The 20,256-nt window shown below is 34.8% G+C and overlaps 2 protein-coding genes across 4 annotated transcripts in view; one reads left to right on the top strand and one right to left on the bottom strand.

Annotated features, from left to right (window-relative positions):
- Positions 1 to 80: 80 nt before the first annotated feature.
- Positions 81 to 4,831, bottom strand: aga (aspartylglucosaminidase). Its single transcript, XM_058797098.1, has 9 exons — positions 4,643 to 4,831; positions 4,402 to 4,555; positions 2,761 to 2,873; positions 2,135 to 2,247; positions 1,272 to 1,383; positions 931 to 1,006; positions 629 to 736; positions 363 to 496; positions 81 to 254 (listed from the first exon to the last, which is right to left on the bottom strand). Exons 1-9 carry the CDS (start codon positions 4,743 to 4,745, stop codon positions 154 to 156), a joined length of 1,014 nt encoding a protein of 337 aa, XP_058653081.1. The 5' UTR covers positions 4,746 to 4,831; the 3' UTR covers positions 81 to 153.
- The window catches only part of si:dkey-237h12.3 (teneurin-3), a 148,958-nt gene continuing 133,191 nt past the window's right edge, over positions 4,490 to 20,256 (top strand). The window contains exons 1-5 of one of the 3 annotated variants that reach the window (XM_058797084.1): positions 4,490 to 4,629; positions 5,179 to 5,256; positions 8,839 to 8,947; positions 9,051 to 10,081; positions 10,172 to 10,188. The gene's annotated coding sequence lies outside the window, so the exon portion shown is untranslated. Of the gene's footprint in view, positions 4,630 to 5,178; positions 5,257 to 8,838; positions 10,082 to 10,171; positions 10,189 to 20,256 lie in introns of all 3 variants that reach the window. The other 2 variants (XM_058797083.1, XM_058797085.1) reach the window with 2 other exon arrangements.

Below are 20,256 nucleotides of genomic sequence, written 5' to 3' on the forward strand. Positions count from 1 at the left end.
TCTTTCAAAGATCTTACAACAGATTTTTAAAAAATATATTAAGTTTATTTTTTTTTAAAGTAGTGCAAAGTGAACATTGATCACAAGGCATATATCAATAATTCATTAACAAACTTTTAAAAATATGTAAAGATAAAACAAAATGCTTGTAATTCAAAAGCAGTCCACCGTCTGCAACTGAGATTGGTTTGTCTGTGGGTTAACCACCATGAAGGGGAACTGGCTAAACCCAGTACGCTTGTTACAAGCAGCACCTTTGGACAAAAGAGTTTTGACAATAAATTCCATTATCATTATTCATATTCAGAAAGAGCACACAAAATGTTTTAAGAAACAAACATTAGATATTAGCATTTTCTCACCATATCCACCAGTAGTATTGGCACAAATAATTGCTCCAAAGAAATCGGGGTAGTACTTCTTGATTCTGGAGATGGCCGTCTTACAGGCAACAGTGGGTTGGGCTCCATTTCTCATTAAATCAACAGCTAGAAAACTTTGGGGGAAAAAAAAGTATAAATGTATATATAAAATCAATAAAAGCCTTAAATTAAATGTGTGATTCTAATGAACCTTCTAATTGATCAAGGCAGTTCATATAAAGCAATCTCTCAAAACAGGTGATTACCTAGGAAGGAAACGCATCATGATGTCTCCATCCCCTGTGGCGGCGGCTCCCCCCGCTGTGCTGTCGGCATAAGCCCCGGCTCCAGCCACTGGTGAATCACCTACACGGCTACAGATCAGCATGCATATACTTCACTAAAGCTTTATTGACAGGGGACTGGAAACCCATTTCTGCCAGTAAAGCTAAATCTCAGTGAACAAGGTTCTTGAGGTTCTGATTTTTCTTCCAGGTTTAAACACTCATGCATTCTGGCTTCAACAGGACAGTTGAGACATACTATACTGTCAGGCTGTCATACTCACCCTGGTATCTTATGTGTTGCTCCATTGGTTGACGTTGCAGCAGCCACCTGTCCGTTTTTACCAATCGCAATCATTCCTAATGAGAATTTATGGTAAGAATGTAACGCTAAGATCACATGCATCGATGAACTTAATCAAGCAATGGCTTTCAAATATGTCCTCAAGGCATTCGGTCCATTTATCATGCTTCATTTTTGTGATGCAAATTAAAACTAATGAGTTTGGTACTCTGTGGACAAGTCCACATCTGCATTCAGATAAATGCATTTGCACTTGCAGACTAAAGGCTGATCATTTTGTCTGGCCAGATTAATAATTTTTTTCAAGAAATCAACAGTTACCAATTGTGTCATGAGAACTGGGGTCAAAATTTCCTTTCAGATTCTTTGGCTTCCACAGCTTGGCGTTGGGCTTGTACGGCCCACATGATTTGGAAGCATCTGGAAAAACATTCTGTAAAATAAAAATACAAAATTAACACTTATTATAATAACTTATTATGCTTTCATTTACGTTTTGATCTGGGACACAGAACAAAGTTTTTTTTTTTACGACTTCAAAGCTTTAAAATTAGAATTACATAGCAAGGCTTTGTATTTTTTATGTTGCTCTCTGATTTGCTTTATCCATCTTTTTCTGGGGAAAGATTCAGATTTTTTTAAGTTTTGATTAACTTGGCCAACAACGCTTACAGCTTAATCTGAGTATGGGAACAAAAAACAAAAAAATTAATAATGTATTCAGAGCATTGTTTCGGATATTTCCATAGGGCTTTGATTGTGCCAACAGCAGAATGTTGGTATCAACCACTGTATTCTTCATAAATCTCACTATGCATTATTCATTGTGTTTCACGGGGCATATTTTCTTGTCAGTGATTACACTGATATCCTTCCCAAACTTCTCAGCAAAGTCTGCATGAATTGAGGTAAACATGACTCTGCTTCTCACTGTACGCTCTATAAGATTCGTAATGCACAAAGTATTCTGATTCTAACCGTAACACTGACTGAAACTTTATTTATTTATATCTAAAAGAAAAATATTTTATGGTGTTTGGTACATTTGAAGTATACTGAAACAGTTTATCTGCCACAGATCATCTTCTAAACCCATGTTTGAAGTTGCCAGAGGTGCTTAAGAACTTTAAAGGTAAACCCTGGAGTGATGATTACATCGAGGTTCCTGGTTTTTGGGAACTCACCTTTCTATAGTTGGGTTGACAATTCTGCTGCAACCACTGGGAGAAAATAGCTATTGATTTGTTAGTTGACAAGTCCTCAGACACGAAGCCCATGTTTTCAGCAAAGATTGTGGCTGCATGAAGACAGAAAAGTGTTTTTTTTTTTCTTCAGTTCTACAAAACTTTATATAGCAAGGGAGATTTGAACAAACGGAATCACATAGTAGAGCTGATTTGAAATAAACATTACATAAAGGAAAGAGCAAAAAATGGAGCAGCAGGAGGCTGACTCAGCCTTTTTTATTGTAATATGGATGTTAAGCAGACATTTTAGTACTCTATAATTCCTTTTAATTAGGAGAACAGATGGAATTAATAGAACAGCACAACAATACAAATGGAATTACAAAATGTAAAGTGCTGTATACTTCAAGCTGATACAAAATCTGTCCAGACCTTCGGTGTCTGCACATAATTTTGAGAAATAAATAGTTGAAGAGGCCTTTTTAACACTCAAATCGCTCCATCTGTGATCACATTTCTTCCCCTATCTGATGTACTGCAAACAATAACTGAACCTTTTGACCACTGCAGCCACATGATTGGTTGATTAGATATGAAGTAGTTACTGAGTGTATGGCTCCTACCTGATTCGCCCACTATAAAGGTGTGCTCTGTGTGTTCCATCACCGCTCGGGCAACACCCACAGCATTTTTGACCCTGCGTAGGTCTGCCACTGCCCCTACTCCCATTGTGTCTCTAAACATGGGAAAAACAGCAAACAAAAACACAGCTGATATTTAGCATATTGGTTTTAGAGGGAACAGAGAGGTCTTTTACAATATAAGAAGATGCGTGAATGTATAAAACGGAAGAATAAATAAAATGAGTCTCATTTAATTATTATAAGACTTTTACCTTTCCTAGACCTTAAATAGAAATATTAGTCAAATCAGGGTATCTATTGTTAAAAAGCTCTGTAAGGTCTTACTACCGTAGACAAGAACCTACTGTGCTTAAGCACTAAACCACTTTTAGTTAATATTCCAAATAATATTTGCAAAACGTTTTTGTCTACATTAAAACTTTCTAGGATGCGTTTTATGGTATTTTCATAATTTTTCTTTTTACTGCCAAACTAATTTGATGAATAGACTTACACAGTAACTACGCAATATATGTGACCCTGGACCACAAAACCAGTCTTAAGTGTCAATTTTTTTTAATTGAGATTTATACATTATCTGAAAGCTGAATAAATAAGCTTTCCATTGATGTATGGTTTGTTAGGACCGGATAATATTTGGTCGAGATACAACTATTGAATATCTGGAATCTGAGGGTGCAAAAAAAATCAAAATATTGAGAAAATCGCCTTTAAAGTTGTCTAAATGAAGTTCTTAGCAATGCATATTACTTATCAAAAATGAAGTTTTGATATATTTACGGTAAGAAATTTACTAAATATCTTCATGGAACACGTTCTTTATTTAATGTCCTAATGATTTTTGGCATAAAAGAAAAATTGATTATTTTGACCCTTGCAATGTATTTTTGGCAATTGCTACAAATATACACCAGCGACTTAAGACTGGTTTTATGGTCCAGGGTCACAAAAAGCAAACACAAAAATGCCAAACTGAATAGTTAGTTGCAGATTTAGCATTGATATTTTCAATATAGTTACAGTGACATACTGGGTTCCAGTGTTATTTTAGTATCACTGAGATATAATTGTAGTTTTGTTAATATTTTGGTTTTATTTTTAACTACCTTACCATCAATAAGCAGCAAATTAAGAGTTTATTGAGGGAAGACTCTATAGTTAACATTGAATATCCTTCCTAATCTAAAGTGTTATTGTCTTGCTTCTTTATTAATTTTTACTTATTTATTCAGTTCTAGTTATTTTAGTACATCAAGTTAAATTAAATGTAAATGTAAAAGAGACGTTTTAGTTTTATTTAATCATAATAGCCTTGCTGGGCTCAAACAGTTATATGTTGGTTTATTTATTTGCATATATTTTAAATAGTAATGGAGATTTATGCTCTGACATACGTTTAGTGCCAAAAGTGTTTCTTAATGTTCTGAAATTAATGTTCTGCTAAAATTGTCACAATGTGTGCGTGTGTGTTTTATGTTATTTAAACATTTATTTTTTATTTAAACTGTTAATCTACGCCGAATTACATTCTTGTGTAATGCAATACATTAAAGTAGTACAACTTGACTTTTGACTGATGTATAGTGATTAATATTATTCATTCACTCAATATATGCCTACCCATTCATGATCATCGCGTCCAGGGTCGTCTCTCCGCGCTCATCCGGGCTCCCGCCGAACCCCACGCTCCCATCACACTGCTCGAGCTCACACTGCGCGCAGCCCCGCTCCACCGCATCCAGAACCGAGCCGCCCTTCTGCAGCGTGCTCCAGGCTACAGACAGAAACCACACAAGTTTAAAGAACAAGTCTAGCCATTCCTCAGAGCTCATACACGGTAAAGCCAAGGTTAGTCTGTCACCTGCGTTAGCTGCATTCTTAAATTGCCAAGTATTGATCACCAAGGGCAGCGCAGCTTGATTTAGAGGAAGCAAACAAATGATGACAAATAGTCTTTGAATCATATTCAATAATCAAAGGATATATCCTGCATTTCTTTCAAAGTGTATTATCAGAACACCCTGGTCACGTGCTGTCATGCACTTACTCATGTCCGTGTTTTGTCACGTGATGATATTATGTTAATGATATTTAAAGGGAACGCGTAGTCACAAATAGATAAGCAAGTGCTTATTTTTTAAGAAAATAAATGGGTTTGAATTCGATCTGAGTTTTCATTTTTATGTTCTAGTGGTTGAGTTTTATCATTTCATTCATTCATTCCTTCATTTCATTTATTTATATAGCACAAATAAACACAACAGGAGTCGACCATTGTGCTTTACAGAAAACTAAGATACAAGATAAAAAAGCAAGCAAGCAATAAGACATAATAAAAATAAAACATAATTAATCGATTTAATTATATAAACTAAAACATTTTCTTTCTTACCAAAGAGACAACAGTGCTATTGAAGAGCATGTTTGAGATGAAGAGACTTGATGCATAAAAAAATATAAAGACTCAAAATCAAGGTAAGCAACACTTTGCAACAGATTTCCATTTTGTGTTTGTGTGTGTGTTTTCCCCAAATCACGTCTGTGATTATTCTGTCAAATTAAACAAAAAAATGTTATTTCACTTTTTGTGTTTAGGACACATACAAATGCTAGCCATGAAATTAGCCTAGCATTCAATATGTTAAACATATGGAAAACAAATGACATAACTCTCCTGACATGCATGTATTTAGCTATTTACACTAAACAAATTAGTGTGAGAGTGAAAAGTGTGTTTTAAGGGATTACTTACTCAAAAACATCACTTTTTTTTATTTATTTCTTTATTTTAAAGAGTTTTGTGACTTTTAGTCCATGACTGTTAGATAGGCTTACATTAGCTGTACAGTATATTGACGGAGTACATCTTAATTGCTTTTTAAGTATATATGGACTATATATATATATATATATATATATATATATATATATATGAAGAGTTCAGATGCATAAGTTTCAGTGCCATCTGAAATTTTCATCTAAAATAAGCATTTTTATCAGGCTCCTATGTTTAGGTTCAGTAATTTTACTCTAATGGCAATGCATAGGTCATTTTCTATGCAATTAAAGTGAAATAACTGAACATAAATACAGGAGAGTGATTAAAATGCTCATTTTAGAAGAAAATTTCAGATAGCACTTAGAGGCTTTTGCATCTGAACTCTTCATATATATATATATATATATATATATATATATATATATATACTATTATTATTATTATCCATAAATCCTTACCATGAGCGCAAGTCATTCCAAAAGAACACTGTAAATTACATTATAGAGTCACAAAAAAGAAGTGAAAAAGTGGGTGGGCACTGTTGCATTCTATACACCATACAGCAAGAAAAAAAGCTGTAATGTACAGTAGCTTAAGAGAATTGGCTATTTAAAAGCTCTTCTTATATAGTGAGTCCCACATTGTTCATCACACGGGATTTAGTCACCTGGTTAAGCATAGAATATCTTACAGTAAATCCAGTAGGAACCCCAGCACAGAAACTCTGCCAAAAATAGGATGAAAAGAGGAACAATTATGTGTCCTGCCCTCTTACATGCTAAACATGACAGCAGTAGTACATACAGTACAGGTTTTGACAAAGTGTTGCTCTAACCAGAGAAAGAATGCAAAGATATTGAATTTGCTGTTACATTATTCATAGAAGGAGTATACAGTTTTATAGCATATTTTATTCATGGATTTGCCCTCATACAATAATGTCTTATAAAAGAGTCTGTATGCAACAGAGGACTGTGCTGGAGCAGAGAAGAACAGCTCTGAAAGGCCAATAGGATAAGTTATTAAATACACAGAGAGCAGGGCCAGATCTAACATTACAAATTTAAGTGACATAAGCAGAATTTCTAGGAGTGTAATACAGAGCCAAACAACAATTTCTTTATGTTAATGTAATGTCTGTATAGGGTTACCAGTATAACAAATAAACAAGTAAAAAAGACCCGTCTTATAAGAAAGCAAGTTCCTACAACATTATAAACATGGTTAACATCTATTATGTTTGGACTCTCAGTCAAAAGAAGATTTATGTTTGCAATGGGAATGTCCCTTGACACACTGGGGACCATTTCTGACAAGAGAACCCTTAGCAACATGCAGAAAGCATTTTTAGAATGCATTCAGAAACACACCGATTGGACCACTTTGCCATTAAGAATGATACAGCCATTGGTTTGTACAGTACATTCTACAGATGAATGTGAGAAAAAGAAACTTTATTACTTATATATATACTATTTTAGTATTTATTCATTTTTAATTAGCTTTTTTTTTTTTTTTTCATTTTTGTATAGTTTTTGTTTGCTTTTGTCGTCTTTCATTTAAACGTAAGCAAATTTTTTCCCCAGTATTTACATTTTATTTTATCTCAGCCTTACTCCAATTAACAGAAACAGTTTTAATAATTTTAGATTTCATTATCAATAGCATGGTTCTTTTTGGTCTTAAAGGGTGAAAAAATTCTGATTTCCTCTTAGGGATCAATTAAATTCTGTTTTTCTCATCTTGTGGTCTAATGAGATGTATTTGAGTAAAAACCAAAAATATTACAAATGTATTTGCTAATGAAGGCAAAGATAGCTCTGAAATCTTAGCAAAATGCAATAAGATTGCAAGTGCATTGGATAACTTGCATTGAAATCAGGTTATTACATACAAAGATGTGCTTCCGTATGTTTTTAAACAAAAAGTCAAACAGATGGCGGAATGTGTTTATTAACGTGCCATACTTTGAAAATAAATTTGAATTTCATGAAAAGTTCTTTTTAAAGTGATTTAAAAGATTGAAGTCGGTCAAAACTCACGCTGAGTAAAACTCCAGGTGAAGTGGCACTAACTAACACAGCAGTCACCTGATGAATGGGGGAAATTGCAATCAAATTTCAATATTTGGCATAGGAATAAACATTTAGCAATGACAGATCTGTCATCAGAGGATCTCAAATGCTGATGAACGAAGGTTTGGGAACTGTACTGCCCTCACAAAAAATGTGTCTATATAAGGGACTTTTAAAATAATGCCAATCATATGCTAATAACAATGTTAATTATAAAAAAATTTGCAGGTAGCTTGTGGCGTGTATTTGTCTATTTTTAGGCCAGATAGCAATTAAATATATGCTTAAAAGTGAAATTTTGAAGGCTAAGGTCACAAAATGTCACTTAATAGGAAAAACTCAATGTCCTTCAGTTAAAAAAAATGATTTAACAGATTGTGACCTACTTTCATAAAGAATTATGAATTTTTAAATTATAAAAGTTTTTGTGTTGTTAGTCTTGTACAAAACAAAGATAAACTAGTAGATAATCTTATTTATAATATATATATAAAATCATGCATGCATACAGACACACAGAGACATTATGAAAATTATATTCAAATTGCTTTGAGGAAGATGTACTGTATGCATGACATTCAGAATATTTTAAAGAGTCAGAATTATTTTTCAAGCCAGAAACATTCAAAGCAATGCCTTGAACATGAAATAACACAAAATAGGTGTCAACATGACTAATTCTAGGATGTTTAACAACAAACGTGTAGCATAATGTGAGATTAAATATGCTCTACAGGGGAAAAGCATGCATTTAAAGCCATTTTGACATCAATATATACAATGTCTTTATACAACATTTACCATGGCTGTCAGCACTAAATTAAGCAAATCCTGTACATTTCAAAGGAGACTGTTCAGTACAGTTGAAATTAGATTATATTACTTGGGTATTACATGGAGATCATATTGAAGGTCTTTGGTCTGACAAAATGAAGTATTTTTCACGTAAATAATGCTGAAGGAAATGGAATATAAGTTTATACATGCATCTTCTGTGTACTGTATCCCTTCAAACTGTGTGAGAGTTAAAATTTGTATTCATTTTTATTCAGATCATGCCATGATTCTGAACCAGTGTTCACCACTGGGAGATGTGGATAACATCAGAAACTTTAAGAAGTTCTGAAACTTGCAAAAATAAAAAATAAAATAAAATGGAAAAAATGTTTTAATGAGAAACTATGCTCTTGTATTTTGCCACAGGTGTCCAGTATGAGCACACAGTTGCAGTTTGCCTGCAGCAGCTTTATATTCATCCAGTGAAGAACGTCTAACCTTCTGAAGCAGTTCAAGTCTCTTAGAAGACCTAAAGGTCAGCCACAGAAGCGATTGCACCAGTGATGCCACATATATAGCCACCCTGTCTTGTCCATGTCAGCTGTCCAGTCAGAGACTGTGATTTCTGCTTTGAACAGGAAGCCAACCCTGGAGCAGCTTCATTTTTCAGCTTTATATCTATGTTCATTCCTGCCCAACTCCCAGCAACTACCATTAATGTGGAATGAATGCCTCCGGCAAAACTTGAGCTACCAGAATTATGGGTCTGAGTTTACCAGCATGCATCCATCTCTGCTGCATAAGCAAGAAAAAAGAAAGACTTTCAGGGCCTAGCACAGAGACTGGAGATGGGTTGATTGAATTTGAGCATCCATACAAAATAGGCTGTCTTCTCTGAGAAAATAAATCTCACACTGGATAAACATCTCAGGATAAACACAATTTTCTTTTCTTTCCCCCCCCCTTTTTTAACAAAAGATCTTTCTCTGTCTAAAGACACAATTGAATCATATTCCTAAAGTTTTTTAAATGTTGTAAGAAACAAATCCATTTTTAACTTGAAACGCTTCGTGCTTGATCTTTGCATATTTCTATCCTGATTCGACAAAGATGGCTTTTTAACTGGAGAAAACAATTTTATGAACAGATGACTCTTCTTTCTTAGAAACACACAGCTTTTCACTTCACAAGACATTAATTGATGGACTAGAGTCGTGTGGATTACTTGTGAATTTTTGTAATGTTTTTATCAGCTGCACTCTCATTCTGATGGCACCCATTCACTGCAGAGGATTCATTGGTGAGCAAGTGATATAAAATTTCTAAATTTCTACAAATCTCTTTGATGAAAAAAATTAACTCTTCTGCATCTTGGATGGCTTGGGGTGAGTATGTTTTCATTTTGGGGTGAACTATTCCTTTAAGTTTAATTTACATGCAGCATTTCTTTTGTTGTATAGTCTTATTCTGAGCCTTTCAATCAAAATCCAAGAAAAATCTTCCTTGATTTTTAAAATATCCCAGTCACAGTCCCATGAGTGTAAAGAAAGATTGACGTTTTTTCTCATTATTGTCTCTGTCTTTCCAGCTTAGAACGTTGTGAATGTCAACGGAACAGCTGCATTAAACTTTTCCCTGAAGCATGTTTGGAATAGACACTTATTTTCAGGTAGAGAAGAAAAGAATGTTTGATGTCCTTATTCGATTTAACAGCCTAAGGAGATAGAGTCCTAATAATGTTTGTTCAACTATGAAAAAGATCATCTAAGGCAACAGGTAACTTTATTTTTTGGTAGATGCCGTATTTACCTTGATTGTCACAATTCAAACATGATGTGAACTGATTTAGAAAACAATTCTGATTAGACATTTTACAAAATAATAACAATTATAATAACAATTAATTATAACTTTTTACTTCTGGTGTTTAACATGTAGACAGAGAGACTCAGCGCTGTTAGTTTACCAATGTAAATAAACCACTTACATTATCAGTTATAATCCTGTTATTTTCAGCTCTTTATTGTGAGCTGAAATATGTTAAAGATACCAGCCTTGCGTTCTATAACAATCTGCTAACCAGTTTTCCATAAAGTTTTAAAGTAGTATTTTTATCAAAATCTGCAGATGTTCATATGTCGCTAAACTGATGTTATCTACAGTAGCTGGTTGACATGGATGAGGTTTTGTCAAAATTGCAAGAGGGACTAAAGATGAAACATCAGTGTCTTGAAAGCATTATTTAGAAAGATCTGAAACAGTCTATTAGAAGGAAATGTTTCTTGGTTAAAACTTATTTATTGTTGATCAATATCTCTGGGGAAAAATCATATGCCCTATTATGTTTGTGTGCTATTGCTAAAAGATGCAAAAAATACGTTTTTATTTAGTTATATTTTTATAATAATTAAATAAATGTATTATTATTATTATTATACTTTTTAATGGCCAGATCATTTTACCTGGTCTAATATGAGCTGGATAAAAATGAACTGTTCTTATATCTCGCTAGTCTTTCTTTGACCAGTTGATGGGGCTGTAGAGACACAGTGGAACATGAAATAAATATAATTGGTCTAATCAGTGCTTCAGGATTGCATTAGGATTACATTACTTTGGCAGGGAGTTAAAAATGAAATAATGCTGTAAATAATAGAGAGGGGTCCAGGACTGTTCGTTCCTTTGAACTATATATTGCTGGCAAACAGGATAATTTGTATTTGTAAGTAATCTGCTGCAGTGGTGTTTGTATATTTTAAGGTGTAATCTATCTCAAACAGAAGAAAACACAAGGGCCTGCGGTGTTTGTGATCGTACTTGAATGGTTGACTTATTCCCCGCTGCTACGCTCTCTTCCACCTTCTGTCTGCTCAGTGCAGATAAGGCAGGTGTTGTAAGGGCTGTAATATGTTGTATCTGAGGTTAAGGTTAGATATCGTACAAATAATCCTCCAGGAGCTTTAAAAAGCTGTGTTATTCTTGTCATTCTCTTGTTGTCTTACTTCTAGGGGCTACTTGCCATGTAAAATGAGTAACGAGTAGCATTACAATGACAAATTAAATCAAAGATGCATGTTTCATGGTTTATTTGCGATTTGCTGTGCGATTTTTTTTTTTTTCAAGGGGGAAAAATTAATTTCATTCTAAAATAAGCCTAATTGGAGAAAAAAAAAAAATGGAGCACCGTTTTTCTAATATCTCCACCATACATGAAAATTTGCTGAAAATGTAGTTACCCTCAGACCATCTAAGATGTATGAGTTTGTTTCTTCATCAGAACCTATTTGGAGAAATTTAGCATTAAAATCTATTTCTCATCAATAGATCCTCTGCAGTGAATGGGTGCCGTCAGAATAAACTTTTTCACTGGAGAAAGCAATATTATGGATAGAGGACTAGTGTTTTAGCCAGAAGCATGGATTTGAAGTTTAAAACATCTAAATTATGAATTTGTTTATTACAAACATATGTGACCCTGCACCACAAACCCAGTCATAAGTAGTGAATTTGTAGCAATAGCCAATAATACATTGCATGGGTCAAAATGATCAATTTTTCTTTAATGCCAAAAATCATTAGGTAATTAAGTAAAGATCATGTTCCATGAAGATATTTTGTAAATTTCCTACTGTAAATATATCAAAACTTAATTTTTGATTAGCAATATGTATTGCTAAGAACTTCATTTGGACAACTTTATAGATATTTTTCTCAATGTAATTTTTTTTTTGCACCCTCAGATTCCAGATTTTCAAATAGTTGTACCTCGACCAAATATTGTTGTATATGGAAAGCTTATTTATCCAGTTTTCAGATGATGTATAAATCTCAATTTCGAAGAATTGACCCTTATGACTGGTTTTGTGGTCCAGGGTCACATATTAGGCCTATTTCATTTTTGGGAGACCAGGACTCCCTTTAAGAATGGATTGTATATCCCAATGGGACCTTCCTGATAAATAAAATTAAAATGAAAACCATTACTTCAAGGATTAATCTATATATTATTCTTTGTCTTTTATTTGACCATCTTTCCTTTTTTGTTTTCTTCAGCTGAACTGATTTGGCTAAATGAAGCTCTGTTGTCACCTTACAAAACATTATCGTCATGACTCGTTCTCGGTGCTGCATATCACATTAGCAAGTGAGTGAGGTGCTGCCTAGAAATCAACAGGATTATATGCATCTGTGGCTCACTGGCCGCATCCTCTCAGTCCTCTTGTGAATTTTGCCAAGCTGGCATCTCTTGTGCAGTGTAATTTAATGCTTCTCCATCTCTAAGAACAAGCCTCCCTAACTCAACCAAAATAGCAGTGTTTTTCTGCACCCCACTGTGATATGAACACTGTTCAGATCATTATAGCTCAGAGGCAGAAATAAATGGCAAAATCCCATGCGATGACGGTGTTGCGTACTGCATGGGATGGTCAAAAGCCATCTGTGAGAATTGTGCTTCTGGTGGGTGTTAATTTCCTCATGAAAAGCTTGTCCTCATATCTTTAATTAGTTAAAGAAGATTTAGTTAATAATAGTTGATGGTGAAAGCCCAAGGGTGTCTGATATTAAAATGGCTCTCCTCGGAGAGGTATTCATTTTTCGTCCATTCAGTATTTCCCCTTTGGGCTTATAGTCCAATATCACATTTTTCAGTGAACCTTTCAAGCTGTGGGGGGTTCAGTGAAGACAGTCTTGGTGTGTCTGACGAGAATTTCAATCACACAACAGCTGATACTTGCTGCATATTGCTGCATTGATCAATGTTGCTTTTTTTAGAGAGAAATCATTGAAGATGCTCTTGCATGCTTTTTACTGTCACATCAGTGCTTTTCTATTTTCCTTTGTTTTTTGCCATCCTGAAGGTCTAAACACTTCACTGACGATGTACGCAACTGTTTAGGTCACAAAGATTTAGTTATTTAATTGGTTTTGTAGTGTTATAATTGCTTGCTTTAAACGTAAAACGTAATTTTTGCAATGTTAGGATCACCAAAAATATTGTAAAAAAATAATTGTTTTCGAACAGGTTTCACCGTACTCCCCTCATCTTCCATTGGTTGGATAATCAGATAATCCCACCCCAAACTCACACTATTGGTTGCTATATCAGACAAGGAGGTCCACACAGTACTGTGCCTGATATTTTAAATGTTTTTGAAAGAAGTCTCTTATGTGCTCACAAGGCTGCATTTATTTTATCAAAAATGTCATTTATTTTGAGGAATAGAACGTTAAAACGAACAGCATTTAAGTGAAATACTAGGAATATTTTGTAGCATACTGTCAGCTTGATCAATTTAAAATATCCTTGCTGAATAAAGCAACTTACCCTAAAAAATTTTAATAGTAGTGTAAATGTACTTTTGAATGGCTTTTAATGGAGAAACATGCTGTAATAATGAATAAGTTATGGTGTAACAGTAAAACCTTGACCTCCTGGGCTGGAACTCTATCAAACTGAGAAATGTTTTGAGAGCACCACAGTATTTTTTTTTAAGGAGATCAGCCTTCAAATGGCTTGCTTACTATTGTCTTTGAATCGCTGAGATAGGACAAGTATTATTACATCAAACAAATTACACACACCATCTTTAGTATTTGAAATGGGTGACACACATGCACGCGCACACACAAGTGAAAGGTCATAAACAACTTTCATCTTGCCTCATCCCCTTTTCCTTCCTCTCCCTCACTCTTTTAATATTTGTAGCACGTTCATCAAGAGTGAACAACAGAACAAGTTTACATGACAGACAGCTTTTGTCTTTGATATGGTACAGATTGTCTCTGGATAAGGTTTCTGTTGTTGGAAGAGTAGCGATTAGACTTGTAGCATGAGCGCAGGTGAAATTTTCTCATTTGTGTGTGAGCAGCAGGGGGCCTGTGAGATCCGCGCCGTCTTTGAGCACCGCTGACTTTGAACATTCCTCATCTAAAGCTACAATGTAAATCAAACTGTAACCTCAGCAAGGTGAACTCTGAAACACAAAAGCTCTTTGCTGCTATATAGTAGCCAATCATAGTCAGAACACGTAGCTCCATACGTGAATGGATAAAGATAAAATTGAGTTCTAAAATGAGATGTAGTCACACTGGAATTATATTATATTATATTATATTATATTATAAAATTGTAGTTTCCATCTTGATTTTTTAATATTGCTGAAATTGATTAAAAGCAGTAATTTCTATTTTAATATATATTTAAAATGCAATTTATTCTGTGATGGCAAAGCTGAATTTTTAGCGGCCATTACTCCAGTCAGTCTTCAGTGTCACATGATCCTTCAGAAATCATTCTAATATGCTGATTTGATGCTCAAGAAACATTATCAATGATGAAAACAACCTGTGCTGCTTAATATTTTTTTGAAAACCGATTATTTGAGCAATAGAACATTCAAATGAAAAACATTTATTTTATATAAAAATCTTTTGTAACATAATAAGTGTCTTTATTGTCACTTTTGAGCAATACAATGGATACAGACTAAATAAAAATAACTTACTGACCCCAAGCTTTTGAACAGTAGTGTATAAATAGACTCGTAAGTGTGGTGAAATCAAGCTGGAAATATATAACAGGACAACTATAATTGGGAACTCGTTTGGCTTTGTCTATTAACAGCAGAAATGCTGCCATTAGACGTGTGAAGAGACATGCACCCTGGAAAAAAAATGTTTCCTGCTGTGCAACAAATATGTTCCCTCTTCTCGTCATATTCTCAAGGTGATTAATTATCATTAAGCTTAGGCATGCAAAATGTATGATGGACACGCTTAAATAGGGTAAAACAACTGTGCATACAGGTAGATAAGGGACAGTTTTGTCTATCAAAGAGGATTTGCTGTGTTAAGATATCAACATGTTATTTTGTGATCAAAGTCTTTAAATAAATATTGCCAAAGGTGTAATTTTCAGAACGATGTGAATGCATATGCGATGACAGCAGATTTTTCACACCACTGGGTATGAGGTAGCCTATATCTGTACAAAGAAAATGTGTTGCATGGCCTTTGTGCTTCCATTGAAATCTACCAATTTTACTTTCTTTCCGATTCCCTGAAACCATCTGACAAGTCAATCTGTTTAGAATTTACCAGACCTTTGCAGAAAACTTCAGTCGCCATGGGGGAACCTGTTTGCGACAAAAATTTTGTCATTGTGACTATAGTTGCAAAACATTTCAAGTGGCCATATGCAATCACTGGCTTTATACGTCTGTAACTAGTTGCCTTATGGTTTAGTAAATAGATTGGCTTATGTTTCATTGGTTCATAAAAAGCATTTGGTGTTTGATTCAGCATACTGTTCGTTTGTTCAAAGTAGCTGACATCTGTTCCATACTTTAGTAATGCCTCTAGGATGCTTTGTGGTCTTCTCTGTCTGATTCTGGAAGCCAATCCTGAATTGTTCAGAGACTGTGCTGCTCTCTCTGAGGCTGCAGATGCTCCAGCTATAGTTTTTGAAGTGATTTAGCACCTCGTATAATGCAACATAATTATGTCATAGTGCTCTGAAACAAGTCAGCATTGTCTTATGTGGCTTATTTGACACTTACAGTATGTTTGGATACTGTAAGAGGATAAGAAACAAGGTATTTTAAGGTTTGTTTTGAACAGAAAAAAAATTCTATGCTATGTTCAAGCATTTTCCATTTCTGTTCAGGGGGTGTTTGTTTTGGGAAACCATCATTTTCTATAGGTAACATTTCAAACATCCATTCATTCATCTATCTATCTATCTATCTATCTATCTATCTATCTATCTATCTATCTATCTATCTATCTATCTATCTATCTATCTATCTATCTATCTATCTATCTATCTATCTATCTATCCATCTGTCCATCCATAAATCCATCCATCTATCCATCCACCAATCCATCCATCCATCCATACATAAGTCCATTCATCCATCAGTCCGTCAATCCATCCATCCATCCATCCATCCATCCATCCGTCCATCCATCCACCAATCTGCCAATCCATCCATCCATGCAGCCGTCCATCCATCTATCTGTCCGTTCATCTATCCGTCCATCCATCCATCAATCAATCCATCTGTCCATCCATCCATGTTCAAAGTGAAAAGCTTATAGGATTTTTATTTGAATTTCGCTGAATTTCAGTTCATTTTATGTATTATATAAAATCCATCCATCCATCCATCAATCAATCCATCTGTCCATCCATCCATCCATTCAACAATCCATCAATCATCTGTCCATCCATCTATTAGTCCATCCATCCATCCAGTTTTCATATCCTTTAAACTTTCAAACTTAGGGTGAATCCCATTTCTCTGTCTTACCCCTTCCCCTACGTCTTACCCCTAGCCCTTGTCCCTCGAAACCGAGTGGTAAGTGCTAGGGGTGAAAACATACCCCTATGAAATGAGACACCACTTGGTTACGGTTACGTCATCATACACTGTCGCTAGCTGGCTGCTACGTCACCAGAGCCGACAAGTGTTGATCACGAACTTTGGATCGTTTTACAAACTTGTTAAAACTGTAGACATGCATGGAGTCCATTCAAGGCTAGTCTGCGGGACTGTTGTGCAAATCAGCAATGTAACGTTAGCGTAGGAAACTAGCGATTTTTTTTTTAAACGTTTCAATTAAGAACATGGTTGCACATATATATGTACAGGACTGTCTAGAGCACAAAACAAGACTGTCGTAATTTTTAAATAAATTATTTAAGCCGAAAATACTTGATTGTTGCCGGTTGCGCAGTGTGTTCTGGGTACCCCTCGGTTTCAAGTAAGCTCGCGAAAATGCTTGGTTTTAAGAGGTATCTACCCCTTCCCCTTAGCCCTACCCCTCGATCAAAACGAGAATTGGGATAGCCCTTACTCTCACGTGAACGCGCAAAACTAAGGGGAAGGGGTAAGGGGAAGGGGTAAGACAGAGAAATGGGATTCACCCTTAGTCTTTCTAGTTCAAAATGAAAAGCTTATAGGATTTTTATTTGAATTTCGCAGAATTTCAGTTCATTTTATGTATTATATAAAATCCATCCATCCATCCATCTGTTTTTTTCAAAACCTTTAAACAAACTGCTTTTCTTGTTAAAAATTAAAAGATTATAGACCTATGAATTCTCAATTTAAGTTTAAGTATTTTATATAATATGCAAAAAAAAGGTGACATTTCAAACATTCATCCATCTGATTTAACCCTGTGATTTGTGTAGTACACAAAGAGATACATGTAAAAACAGACCCACAAGTAGCAAACTCCCTTTAAGCCAAGTTCACTCAGCGGGTCGTCTTGTTAACGCCTCCAGGCAGCTAGTATAGTGTCTACTTGAATGGAAAACTGTTTGTCAAGATTATGTTTCATGTGCCATATCAGAAACAAAATCTGACAACAGTAGTATGCTACATTTAGCTTCTTCAGCAGAAATAACGCTAAAACAACATTTTTAAGGTGAGCTTCCAGCAATCTACACATTCTAAAGTAGGCTACTGTTAACAAGGTGCATGTTATATTTCTACAGCTATTGTCTGCGCTAGCAGAGGTTATAAAACAAGGCATAAAACACAAAAGGAAGTTTGTGTTTTTCCGTTCTCCAATTTTCAAATTTTTTGTACATTTGTTCATAAGGAAGAATGAATGTTTTGCATGGCATTTAAATCTGCAGTATCTATGCAGCCTGAGGTTAGAGATGTGATTCTTATGTGGTGTGCTAAAAGCTAACAGCTACTGAATACCGGCCCCTCGTCATGCCCTTGTCACTGCATTTGTTAATAAGCCACAGGACTATTAGTTTTACCTGAGTCAGGTAATCATTACTAAACCAATTTAATTTCCGTGCTGGGGAAATTATTGGCAAGGAGAGAACGGGGCAGGCAAAGATGAATCTGAATTCCACTTATGTAATGAAATGTGTGTGGAGTATTGATCCCTAAGGTTGTTTTCCAGGTGCCTTGCACTAGTGTCTGCTCTGCATTAAAGTAATGGCTTTATAATTTGGCATTTGTCCCCCTCCTCTTTCCATAGATGGATGCATTGTCAAATCATATAATATGATACACATGCAAATGCACATTCCTTTTACATTTGTGAGGTGTCTATGATTCTATACAGACAGAATGAAACCGATTTGTAATTGCTTGAAGCAGTGGTTCTCAACCTTTTTGACTCGAAGGCCCTCATTATCCAACACAATATTCAAAGGCTCCCTCCCTCCCTTTTTTTAGCTGTAATTATTGTAATTAAATTTTTTATTAACAGACACTGTGAGTATTAATAAATTAAAGTAATTAACAATGATTCATCTTGTGATTTCTGAAGTTTCAAGAACTACTTAAAACAACAGTTATTCAAGGGGGTATATATAATTTTAATTTTTTAATTTTAATTAAAGCCACTTGTTTTCAAACAGTGGTAGTATTAATATAATACAATTTTGTGATTTCAGAATTTTTAAGAACTACTTAAAAACAATTATTTAGGGGGGAAAATGTACAATTGATTAATAATATTTTATAGGAATCAAGTTTACATCTTGATTTTTAGTTGTCATTTTAGTTCAAATTAGTGTCAAATTCTTTTTAGTCACCTTGAAGGGATAGTTCAAACAAAAATGAAATCATTTACTCACACCTTGATGTCGTTGCAAACCTATATTTTTAAGCCATTCTGTCTTCTGCAGGCTCGAAAGAAGATATTTTGAAGAATGAAAGAGCCCAAACAACATTGACTTTCACTGAAACATTTTTAAAATAACCTTCTTTTGTTTTCTGCAGAAGAAAGTAAGTCATACAGGTTTGGAATGAGATGAGGGTGAATAAAGTGATGACTTTGTCTTTGAATAATGAATTTAAATTTTTGGGTGAACTACCCCTTTAGGCAGAAAAGACAGGGATGGAGAGGATTCTCTAAGATTGAATTTTGTGAACTCTGTGTGCACTGTTAGAGTTTGTTTGTGGTGAATTAGTGTGTGGTTCACTAAAGGAACTATGCAAATCAGGTAATGGTGCAAAAGTGGCCTCAAAATCTCAGTTGAACACAATTTTTAAATCCAATCTTGCAAGCATTTATCCATGCATCTATACAGTATGACTCGATTCTGAACTGTAATACTCAGTTATGCTGATTCTCATTTTCTGGAATCTAAATAAAAATTCACTGTACTTTTTTTTTTTTTTACCAGCCAGTTCAGTTGTAACCCAAGCAATTTCAATAATTGACTAGGCTTAAAGAGACAGAAATGAAAGAAGGCAGAAGACGCTCTAGTGTATTTTTTTTTTTTTTTTGATGTTGCCTTGCTCTAAGAAAGAGCAGAATCTTGACGATGCAACCATGTGAGATGAAAGCCTAATTATTCACAAAAGGAGGAGGAAAAGAACAAGTTTAATTGGGCTGAGAATGAATCTATGCAGGGAGAATGCAAGTATTGTGGTAGATGGTGTGTGTGTCTCCTTAGACACTGCAGAGGGAATTATAATGTTGGGGGTGTGGATGGTGGGTGCCAGCTACCGTGACTCACAGTTGCTTGGTCAGAAAAAAAAAGAAAAAATGACAGAGGGAGAAACCAAAAGAGAGAGATACAATCAGCCAGTTAATCATTAAGGTTGTGCCCAGCAGGAAGTCTTAACTGAACCACACTTAAATCTTCCTCACCGTTCACTACACTATAGACAGCTACATAATTATTGAGTCCACACTGAAGCCATTAGCCGTGTTGCTGTCCAAGCTGTGAATTTAGCTTATGCAAAAGATAATAATATTGCAAAAACAATTTGAGAACAAAGCAGCTTTTGAAACCCATGTTTTGGAAAGAACAAAATTATCACTTCCAGGGAAATCAGAATGGAAATGGATGCCACTGTG

This window comes from Onychostoma macrolepis, chromosome 14 (genome assembly GCF_012432095.1).
Source record: "Onychostoma macrolepis isolate SWU-2019 chromosome 14, ASM1243209v1, whole genome shotgun sequence".
Taxonomy (NCBI): Eukaryota; Metazoa; Chordata; class Actinopteri; order Cypriniformes; family Cyprinidae; genus Onychostoma; species Onychostoma macrolepis.